Below are 10564 nucleotides of genomic sequence, written 5' to 3'. Positions count from 1 at the left end.
CGCCGCCCTCCCCCACCCCGGCCGACGCGGCTGACGCGGCTGACGCCCTCAACAACAACCTTCCGTCCCCCGCTGCCACCACCCCCGGCAGCACCACCACGACCACCTCCAACATCAACAATTACTGCGGTGTGAGCGCGGCGCCAGTGACGACGCCGACGGCGTCCTCCTCCTCCCGCTCAGCCGCCCCGCCGCCGCCGCGGAAGACGTCCAAGCGCGGCGGACTGCGCAGCCTGCTCAGCCCCACTTCGTCCGCGCCGCCGCGCCTTGGCGTGACGCGCTCCACCGAGGTGAACGCGGACGTGCGCAGCAACGGGCTGGCGTTCAACGACAACTACCTCTGGGGCGACAACAACAACGGCGAGGAGTCCGAGTACGTGCTGACGGTGCACGGCTGGAAGCCACGCGGACAGGCGCAGGGCGCCGTGGTGCTGAGTCCGGGCGAGTACCCGGCGCACCCCTCGCGCTACCGCTCCCACCGCAATAGCGACGCCAACGAGGACTCGCTGGCGCGGCCACTGCTCACCCGGACGCGCTCCGGCAGCGCGGCCAGCACCGACCCGCAGGCGGCCGCGGTGCAGGTGCCACCCCCCGCGCCCGCCGCGCCCGCGTCCCCCGGGCCTGTGTCGCCGGTGGGCCCCGGGCCGCCGTCCGGGACGCGCCTCGGACACCGCCGCCTCAACTCGACGTCCAGCTCGCGGACCGAGTCCGACATCTCGTCCGCCTCGGGCTTCCACCAGCGCCACGCGGCCGCCGCGGGTGCGGCCACACCGCCAACGCCAAGGCCCGCGCTCAAGTTCACCCCTAGACCCGTCCCCGCAGGCGCGGGCCCTCAGTATACCTCCATGGCCAGGCCTCTCGGTATACCGCCAGTGCAGACCGTGCTGTCCACGGGCAGTGCCGCATTCAGCCGCAGCTGGCGCCTGCTGGGCGGTGGGGACAGTCTGGACAGCCCCGTGTCCCCCTTGAGTCCAATGGGGCCTGCGGGCCTCATGAGGGGTTGCTGGGACTGTACCTCCCAAGCACGGCCACTGCTTGTTCTTGTCAACAGGGGGCGAGTGGGGCAGCCCGGCCCTAACGAGTACCAGTACTACCCCTACCCCTAGGGGAGGGGCTGTTGCATGCACATAGGGTATACCTTATTTCTGGGACCAGGGCTTTTTGAAGCTATGTGTATTTTGTTTGTCAAATAAAAAGGTGGGTGGGATGGAAGACGCCTGCCAGCAACTGATGATGGCATGAAGATTTTTCATGGGACTACTCTCCATCCTTTGAGGTATGGACTTTTGTGATAGCTTGATAGGTATACATTTGGCAAGCCATGTCAAAAGTATGGACATGGGAGGGAGGCCTTGAGATACAATGTAGATGTGCTGGTCATTTTACTATTTTTGATTGAGGATGGACATCACTGAAGAGTGTTTAAATATTTTCTGTGTGAAGTTCTAGTTATTTGATGTATCCAAAGCAAATATTTACAGTCAAGTTTTGCAATTGCACTGCACATTCTAGAACTAATTCTGGTTCCACAAATTCTCAAGATGAGCACTAATTGCATTCTTGAAGCCTTAGCTGTATATTGCTGACATTATGATAACCCCATCTGTAAATGTGTAAACTATGTAAACTCTAGGCAAACTTTGAAATTTTGGTGGCTTTGGTCTGGTAAACATTGTGATTGTTCAGCAATTTTCAAGTGTTCCAAGTGGTGGTATTTACGTTTGGGAATGGCTCAAAGCTTTTATTTTATGTTTATCTGGTTTTGGGGGGGTGATGCTTAATTATCCCAAATTGCATTGAAACAGGTCATAGATTGCATTTAGAGAACTACAATGTGCAGGAGAGAGTTTTTATAACTGGCAGTTTGTAATTAGTTTTCTAGCTCTCTGAGGGAACAACCTAATCTCTATGAAAGTTCAACTCGAATAACTTATTTACTTCAGTGATTAAATGAATATGTGGAAAGGTCTATCTGTGAGTGATCTCAATGCTCGGTAAGTGTGCATCTGTATTATCATGGGGAAATATATCTAACTGCTAACTATGTGCTGTGTCGGCAGACTTTGATTGAGTTTCACAAACACAAAAACAAAAAACAAAAACACCTCTGAATAATTTCAACTATGCTATAAATGCTCAGGTCAATTGCACTCAAATCTTTCCTTGATTGTCAGTACAAGCACGAACTACGGTTCTATTTTGCTTCCCTAAAAATACTCATATCTGTGATAGTATTTGCTGTGAACATTTTTCTTTTCAATTTTGATCCAAACACATATTCCTGGGGTTTCCCAACCCAAATATTGTAAAGAGGCTTGAACTTAAAATGAATAAGTTATAGACTCTTCAGGGAGATGAAAACATTTTATTCTTACAGGAATTCTCAAACAGCTGACATTTCTGTTACATTCTTGCTTTGCTTTCATTTGCAAACTGTATCCTCACTGGTAAATTATGATTATGAAGTGCAAAGAGACCAATTGTATCCCCTTCTAGCCAACATACTGGACTCTTATCAAATGACCAAATTCCTTGTTACTCACAAACTGTGTGACACTAGCTTGATTGAATGTGATTTGTAGGAGATTGTATTACCAAGTATCGCGTTGATCGCAACATTATCATCATATTTTTACTCTTTTTAACATACACATATGTATAATTAAATATTTAATGATCTATTTTAAGTTAGTTAATAATTATGAGAATGGGAAGTTAATTATGAAGTCAGTCAACATGGTCTTATTAACAGGAAGGAAAGACTTAACAATGGTCCTTAGGGTGGTAAAAAAAAAAAATGGTCTTTTCTATCTCTACTGGTCCAATTTAAACAAAACCTTGCTTTTCTTGAATTTACTGAGAGATTGGCATGCAAAAGCCAACCCACTAGCTGTGACTTTGCAAGCTTTTTACTTTAAGTGTCACAGGTGTTTGATAATTTTGGTTACATTACCTATGGTTTAGAAGACGGAGCCTGTGAGTCACAACATTGTCGAACTAGCTTCTCACCACGTATGACCACTGTTTATTAAGTCTTTCTAAAGAAATTATACGAAATGGGTATGATTAGTTATGAACCAAATGAATGATGGTCTTTGAAGATGATTAGTCTCATTATTACACCTAAATGAAAACTTATTTTTGTGATACAGTTAATTGCTATTTTGCCATTTTTTAAATTGTTAATGAAGAATGTTAATCTATCCTGCTAAGCAAAACGTACATGTAATTTTAAGTGGAAAAGTGTATATAGTGAGTCTGTCAAAAGAACAGTACGTTAACTTGCAGTAACGCTTAGTGGATGAGATATGGGCAACAGTACTGTTCTTTAGTCAATGCAACTATACTGTCCATATATACCTATATGTGACCAAAAGCGCCAAGGTGTTGATCTCAGCAGCAGCATCATCACTCCTCAAACTTTTGGAGCTGATACTGCGGTGACACTGTGATCAAAGGAAATAAAGTTAGATCAATTATTGGAAAAAATGAAACTGTAGCAATTGCAAGGCTATGAGTAGTTATAAGGAAATAATTGTGTTACTAGTTGTCAAGTTGTTACTACACTTAGGATAGGTGAGGTCTTTTGATGAGAATTCTTGTTTTCCAAAGTAAATTTTCACTGGCATTGTTTAGTCACAATAAACCCAGGGAAAGCTTGCACTGTCACAGCATACTAAGAATTATTTCAGCTATTCATTGGTTTACAGACGATTCATGAAACCGCAGAGATAGAAAGACCTACAACTATGAATAAATAGCTATATAAATATAGCTCCCAACCATCATTGTTCCCCATCAATAGATGTAACTAGCTATAGATTCAAGAAATGTGTTTGATCAAAAAATTGTTAAATTCAATGAAAAGGTACAAAATTTAATGATTCAACAATGTCTTCTAAAATGAACATCATTTACTTTTAACACATAGAAAAGATATTTTGCACACAAATGTCAATTACCAACTTAGCTTGGTGGTGACAATTCTTCACATATTATATCCATTAGCATGGAAAAGTACATACACATTGTGTGATCAAATAAACAAAGATGGTTTTTGGAGATTGACTACTATCATTTCTTTTCCAAAAGTACCACAACAAACACAATTGATTTCTCTCAAGTTCACTAATCCTCTGTACTTATTTCTCTTGCTGGTTGAAAGGCTGCAATAAGACTACTTAATTGAATATCTTCACTTGTTCCTGACACAAGCCTCCTCTCAATGTCAGACATTTTTATTAGCAAATGGACTAGAATCTCTGGTGGAAACTCAATACGATGAACATACAGGTGAACTTCAGTCAAGATATCATGTAATGCAAGGCCCTTGGCCAACTTTAACTCAACAATTTTTTTGTAAGTCGAAGTAAAGTTCTCATTCAATAGCCATTTGACAATATTTACTATATCACTCTTGAGAGGATGACCAACACATGTATACACATTGTCTTCAGTAACCTTTGCATATGCCATGTGAGTACTCTGCAGGACATTCAATACTTTTCGCATATCCCCTTGCCCCAATGTGATGAGAGCCTTGGCACCATCTTCCGTAATGTCAACACTGAAAAATATAAAATAAAGGTAAAATAAAATCATAACCAGCTAAATGGGGAAACATATGATAATTCCTGCATATGGTTTGCTTACTTTTCTTGTTCAACAACATGCATAAGTCTTGGTAGGATTTGGTTAGAGTCCAGAGGACCAAAACGAAATCGAGTACACCTTGACTGAAGAGCAGGTATAATTTTACTCAGGTAGTTGCAAATGATGCAAAAGCGAACATTGTCCGTAAATTTTTCAATGACTAAAAAAAGCATCAGATTAGTGAAAGAAATAAGGGAAAGATAAAAACACATATGTTCAAACAAAGACGTACTTCTTCTCAAAGCATTTTGTGCATCATTAGTCATGGCATCGGCTTCATCAAGAATTATTAGCTTGAATCCTTTGTTGAAAATTGTACGGGTGCTTGCAAAGCTAAGAATTTGTCCACGGACAATTCCAATGCCTCTGTCATCAGAGGCATTCAGTTCCAGGACCTATTGCAATAATTACAAGGAATGGCTTAAAAACTCAACACCAAGATACAACTTTAAATTGTTCCAAACATACCATTGATGGAAACTGAGTGGGTGTGTATAATTGTTTGGCAGATGCAAGTATCGTTGATGTTTTTCCTGTTCCTGGTGGTCCATAAAATAGAAGATGTGGTAGTTGATCTTCCTTAATAAATTTGTTAACTGAAATATGTAAGAAATTAAGTGTCATTTTAATAATCCAGCACAAACTTGGAAGACAAATTACTAGAGGTATGAATATTCTTACTAGTTTTTATGATGTCATCGTGAGATATTAAGTCATCCAGCTTGTTAGGACGATACTTCTCTACCCTAGATACGACAAATGAAAAGCCGTTCAGAAAAGTTGGATTATATGTGCACTTTTAAGATAACATGGACTGAACACTACTCAAACAGGTTAACTCACCAAGGCAGATTTCCGGGTTTGTTTTTAGAGTCCTTGTCTATAGACATGGCGGGTGTAGATGAAGGCATTAGACGAATAAGATACTTAAGACCTGACTTATTTTTGAAGTACAACCTTTCTAAAATCACCAGGGGTTTAAAACTGAGCACAACTCTTTGTAGTGTTTCTTGTTTGTTGTGACCGACACAAGGAGCGCCAAAAACGAAGCTAGTACCAACCAACAGTGTGAAACTGTAACGGGTAAATAATCGTCTAAATGGTAATAATCAAGACTGAAATTTCATTTCCCTTTCCCTTTCATTGAGATGACATTCAATTTCAAAATTTGTGAGCAGCCATGGTGCATACTTTTTACTGAATTTTTAAATCACAATGAACTTCCCCCCCGCTCCTCCCCGCCGATCAGTCCTTGATCGCCCCTTGATCAACTAGCTAATTGTCTGGAAAATCTCTCATGATTTGATTTGATCGGGGTTTTTAGTTTCTGTCTTAGTAAACATGTTCTATGAGGCGCAATTTTCGAAAGCCAATTCCTTTCTATCACCTTCCATCAAATTTATACTTGTTGATGCCAGGGAGGATCTAACCTACAGTGAAGCAAACAACTTTGTCACACCATGCCTGACATTTAACTGGGATTATATTTTGCTTTACAGTGGCTTGTCCGCAGGTATTACATTTATTTGAAAAAAGAAATAGAATTTGTATCATACCTTGACCCTCAACAAACTTAAATTTTTCAGATATGGACTTCCATGAGCACAACCATTCGATCTGGAAGAAATTTTGGTCAATTTTTATTGACAGTGGTCGTAAACTGCAGGAATGCAGAAGTCCACCAATTCATTTTTGGCAGTGGACAAATTGTGTAGAGGAAATACAGAGCTGCTACATACAACTGCAGAGTGATAAATCCTTAATAATTCCTTTGAAAAGTGCACTTTTTCTGACGTCAATCTTTGAGAACGCTGTAGGAAATGTAACTCATTGCTCAAAAATGTTGTATTTATAGTTTATTTAAAGATTTAATTTTGAGTGATTAATATATTATTATTCGGTCTAATTTTGATTGAAGGTCTTCCAGCAATGTACAAACTCAAATGTCCCATTTCTTCTTAAAGATTTATTGAAGTCAGTAGAACTTCTCAGCGTTTTTGGAAAGTTTCCTGTAAGTCTTTTTTATTATTATTGAATTAATGTCTTTGTCACTACCAGCTTAAAATAAATCCTTGGTAATTGCAGATGTTCATGGCCAAAGCATTGCTAGGAACACCACTTGCTTTCAATATCAGAAATGTGTGCTGGCATGGGTTCCCTGCACCTGAAGAAGTGCATTTTGATATTTCCGCTGCCTTAGTTGTATTAATTACATCCATAGGAGAAATACTTTGTGACTCCAATAAGATCACTACTTTTTCATTAAGACCCAGAGTGAGCTATATTAAAATTTCATTCAATGGAAAATTTTTCCTAAAAAGCCTACGATTTTGATCATGTTTTCATTTTGTTATTTAGATGGATGCTGTCACATGGGCCACTTTCTTACCTCTTTTGACCAGCACTGGATTTCCAAATTTATTGGAACATATTGATGATGTCAGAGAGGTCATACAAAAGAGCCACTTCATTCCAAAGACTCATTTATTGTATTGGATAAATGCATTTGATTTATTATGCAATGGGAAGCATGGAGAGTGTCTCATGCTTCTTCTGCCTGCTCTTGAACATACACTCAGATGCGTGTTTTGCTCTGTGAACTGCTGTCTAAATAGAGTTCTTGTTGCTGAGCAGCATTCACTTTATACTACAATGGATGAAATTCTGGATCAACATTTTGTAAAATCTGAAGGATTACGTGAGGAAAATCAACTAATACTCCTCTTAGGTCAAAACATTCTAGAGATGTTAATGGATATTTTACATAGTTTTGGAGGACCACGAATACGAGATAAATTGAGTCATGGCGAGTGTTGTATTAGTCAGATTCCAAGTGTGGTCTGTAATCATGTGTTTTGTGTAGCTTTAACAGTCTTGCTAAAGCTAGGACCACCCCAAAATATAGATCTGGAAAAATTACTGACAGATGTCGAAGAAAATTTCACTCCAAAGTTCCATTCTGTATCACTTTTGAAATCACAAACAGCAACTGTCCTAGAAAAAGTCAAGGCATTAAATTTAGATTTAAGACTGTTTGGAGGCACAAGGAGTACCTTAACTGACAGTGTGTTAAAACTGAAATTGGCTTTACTGAATCATTCAATTTCTCAAGTAAGTTGCCCAGGTGATATAGTTGACCATATTGATCTTCTTCTAAACAAACCAGTGCGAACACTTTACAGAACCAAGACAGATATGTCTATGATTGGATCACTAAGAAAGATTATTTCAGCTGTTGAGAAAACTTGTGATAATTGTTCTAATACTCTAAAATCTAGCCAGCAGTATCTCAGTCAACACATGCTCAGATCCCGACAGAGAGCTACCTTCTCCCGCTTTTTGGAGTTCGTTCCCTCACTTCAAATTATATTTAACTCCATTCTGTTGATGGTTATGTTTCAATTACACACTTCACCAGAAATTTTTGCCCAGTGAGTATAATTGAATTATGCTTTGCAGTACCTTTATAGTCTACATACAATTAATTTTTTCCCCCTTTTTCAGTCCCAAACTTATGAAATATTTACAGCAGTATTCTGAGAATATAGCATCACTTTCAAATCAAGGAAAAAATCGTTGGGTGGAGATTGAAGAAAAAACAGGAAAATTTTGTCAATATTGCATCTCTGTTCTCAATTCAACCCACAAAATGTGTGAAACATGTGACTAATGAAAGAGGGACAACTCTCTGAAATTGTCTTGGTCAAGTAATGGAAGCGGCAAAGTTAAGAAAAGAGAAATAATTTCATATTAGATATAATGAAATTAAAACCAAATACTTGAGTAAACTGTGCAAGACAGATTACTTGTCAATTCAAACTGTTTAAAAAAGACAGTAGAAAAGTGAAGATTAATTCACTTGCAATACAAAACACTATAGGATGGAGATCTACATTATATACAATTACTGTAAGGGTCTCATATACATATAGAAATGGTAAGTTATAAATCGAGCATTACATTTTCACAATCACGCGCATGCACTATTCTCTACATAAAATTTACATTCTCTTGCCCGCATTTTTTTTTACAGGTTATTACAAATAACTTAAGAGAAAAAATAAACACTATATACAATTTTATAATATTCTTGAAATTCCTTCTTTAAAAAGTGGAATTTGTACCAAAGGAATTTATAAATAATATTCCAACCATGTAACACCACATTGTAATGAAAATGGAAAGCATATAATCTAGCACTAAGAAGAATTATCAGTTTTCAAGCGCTTTGATCCAGGTTCACTGCTTTGAGAATTTGAGTCCTCTGAAAACCCGAGCTGTGCAGTAAAATCCGTAGGACCTTGTGAGTCACTGACCATTGAGAAGGCTGAAAAAGGAGGTTTGTTATCAGTCGTCAACATGTGCTATGACAAATATATCAACTGTTTGCACTGAAAACAATGTAAGGTGTACTGATAAAATTGGAGAGAACTTACATGTGTTGGAGTCCTCAGCTAAACCAAAGTTAGAGTTGGAATTGGAAGAGTCAACGGCAGGACGTTTCGAAGGGTTATTTTCTTTGTTACTGTGACTGACAGTTTTCTTTTTCTGCAAACCAAAATCAGCATATCAAATTGTACATTAAAGTTAGTGTCATAGAACATTGAAAACTAATTAAATGTTACCTGGTCCAATGTTATCACTGGTACCCATTTATAGATTTTCATAGTAGTATCTCCAATAGTAACCCACTTCTTCTCCCTGTAATATAACAATAAAGTGTGATTGAGATGATAAATGAACAATTAATACAAGCAACCTTAAAATATTCAAAATGTCAAATTTAAAAAAACACCTGAAATGGTTATTTAAATGATAATACATCAATGGAAGCCTGTAAATGTTTCAATCCAGCTTCAGCTAGGGACCATTTCTAATCAAGTTTGACATTTCTGGCAGCCTTAAGTTTACCAACTCTACAACATTGACTTGTTCAGTGGGAGTACCCGCAGAAATTGACTAGCGGCAAGAACGGGCATAATTTAATCGGAGAGAAGGAAGCAAACATATCAACTGCATTTTTATAGTTATGAATTATCTTTTCTAGAACTACAGGCTTTGGCTGCTGGGGCACGCCATACTTACCAATGCCTAACCTTATCCACGACTTGCATGACTCTTTTGATGTCATCTTTGGCTCGGCTTCTCGTTTCAGCACGCACAGATCTTGACATCATGATTTTTAAGCACACTCGATTTATAAAACACGCCCTTCACTCGCGAAAATAAGGCAAATAAGCAAATATATGTAAAATACAAAGCCCGAAGCGAATTCTTCAGGACTGTTTATGAAATGACAGCAAATATGGCCGCCCGGTACAATGAAAACGCCGATACCTTGACAAAATTTAAACCTTGGAAATAGATTATTCAGGATCTCCCTGAATGAGTGTTGCAAAAACAAAATTTGGTTTTGAACATCTCGTTGCAGCAGAATGCAAAAACAACAAAGCTTTGGCCCTACCTGTTGCTACTTTCTTGTGTACATTTTCTTTCTGTGTTGCCTAGCTTGCCTGCTACTTGTATGAGAGTCTCTGCGTACACAACTTCTTGTTTACTCCTTTTTAAGTTTTTTGTGAAATGACATTTGTTGATAAGAGAAAAAATCCAATCCAAACATTCAAATTCAATTCATTTTATTCAGTTTTCCCTTCCTGAATGAATCTTCTAAAATAAAATATGTCCACATTTAAAGTAATGAAGAAAGATAAATTTCTCATCATAATGTCTCGGCGGGCCGGCGGGCATTTGTAGCTTTGTTTTGCACACGGAGAATAAAGGGAATGGAGGGTCGGCTTTGCCCGGTTTCCACCTCGAAAAAGACTACAAAATCCGGTGGTGGTTGGAGTTTCGCCGGGCGGCCACCTAGGTGGCGCGTCAGTCGCTAGCGCTCACTTCTCGGCGGCTGCTC

The 10564-nt window shown here is 39.5% G+C and overlaps 3 protein-coding genes across 4 annotated transcripts; 1 reads left to right on the top strand and 2 right to left on the bottom strand.

The window, feature by feature from the left end:
• Window positions 1-3894: 3894 nt before the first annotated feature.
• Window positions 3895-5713, bottom strand: LOC113205945 (replication factor C subunit 5). Its single transcript, XM_026421765.2, has 6 exons — window positions 5497-5713; window positions 5335-5399; window positions 5122-5249; window positions 4886-5048; window positions 4654-4813; window positions 3895-4567 (listed from the first exon to the last, which is right to left on the bottom strand). Exons 1-6 carry the CDS (start codon window positions 5562-5564, stop codon window positions 4129-4131), a joined length of 1023 nt encoding a protein of 340 aa, XP_026277550.1. The 5' UTR covers window positions 5565-5713; the 3' UTR covers window positions 3895-4128.
• Window positions 5714-5784: 71 nt separating this feature from the next.
• On the top strand, window positions 5785-8323 carry LOC113205944 (endoplasmic reticulum membrane-associated RNA degradation protein-like). 2 transcript variants are annotated; one of them, XM_026421763.2, is made up of 6 exons: window positions 5785-6166; window positions 6240-6466; window positions 6572-6664; window positions 6739-6927; window positions 7012-8084; window positions 8158-8323. In XM_026421763.2, exons 1-6 carry the CDS (start codon window positions 5995-5997, stop codon window positions 8321-8323), a joined length of 1920 nt encoding a protein of 639 aa, XP_026277548.1. In that variant the 5' UTR covers window positions 5785-5994. The 2 variants fall into 2 exon arrangements, with proteins under 2 accessions (XP_026277548.1, XP_026277547.1); XM_026421762.2 differs by having other exon boundaries at window positions 5787-6166; window positions 6240-6475.
• A 70-nt stretch (window positions 8324-8393) lies between these two features.
• Window positions 8394-9972, bottom strand: LOC113205946 (B-cell CLL/lymphoma 7 protein family member B). The gene is made up of 4 exons (XM_026421766.2): window positions 9739-9972; window positions 9279-9354; window positions 9090-9201; window positions 8394-8980 (listed from the first exon to the last, which is right to left on the bottom strand). The coding sequence occupies exons 1-4, from the start codon at window positions 9828-9830 to the stop codon at window positions 8853-8855; spliced, it is 408 nt and encodes a 135-aa protein (XP_026277551.1). The 5' UTR covers window positions 9831-9972; the 3' UTR covers window positions 8394-8852.
• Between the last annotated feature and the right edge of the window lie 592 nt (window positions 9973-10564).

This window comes from Frankliniella occidentalis, unplaced genomic scaffold (genome assembly GCF_000697945.3).
Source record: "Frankliniella occidentalis isolate FOCC.00 unplaced genomic scaffold, Focc_3.1 Scaffold2, whole genome shotgun sequence".
Classification (NCBI taxonomy): domain Eukaryota; kingdom Metazoa; phylum Arthropoda; class Insecta; order Thysanoptera; family Thripidae; genus Frankliniella; species Frankliniella occidentalis.
The sequence above is the reverse complement of the archived record's forward strand: the minus strand, read 5'-3'. Positions and strand labels throughout refer to the sequence as shown.

Bases quoted from the DNA above. Each gene is read 5' to 3' on its own strand.
- LOC113205945 (XM_026421765.2), bottom strand. From the start codon at position 5,564: ATGCCTTCATCTACACCCGCCATGTCTATAGACAAGGACTCTAAAAAC. The intron at 5,250-5,334 runs GTAAGAATATTC...TACATATTTCAG, and splicing joins CGATGACATCATAAAAACTA to TTAACAAATTTATTAAGGAA. The intron at 4,568-4,653 runs GTAAGCAAACCA...TATATTTTTCAG, and splicing joins CATGTTGTTGAACAAGAAAA to TGTTGACATTACGGAAGATG.
- LOC113205944 (XM_026421762.2), top strand. From the start codon at position 5,995: ATGTTCTATGAGGCGCAATTTTCGAAAGCCAATTCCTTTCTATCACCT. The intron at 6,167-6,239 runs GTATTACATTTA...TAAATTTTTCAG, and splicing joins TTACAGTGGCTTGTCCGCAG to ATATGGACTTCCATGAGCAC. The intron at 6,476-6,571 runs GTAACTCATTGC...TTTTGATTGAAG, and splicing joins TTGAGAACGCTGTAGGAAAT to GTCTTCCAGCAATGTACAAA.
- LOC113205946 (XM_026421766.2), bottom strand. From the start codon at position 9,830: ATGATGTCAAGATCTGTGCGTGCTGAAACGAGAAGCCGAGCCAAAGAT. The intron at 9,355-9,738 runs GTAAGTATGGCG...GTTATATTACAG, and splicing joins GTGGATAAGGTTAGGCATTG to GGAGAAGAAGTGGGTTACTA. The intron at 8,981-9,089 runs GTAAGTTCTCTC...CTCCTTTTTCAG, and splicing joins AGCTGAGGACTCCAACACAT to CCTTCTCAATGGTCAGTGAC.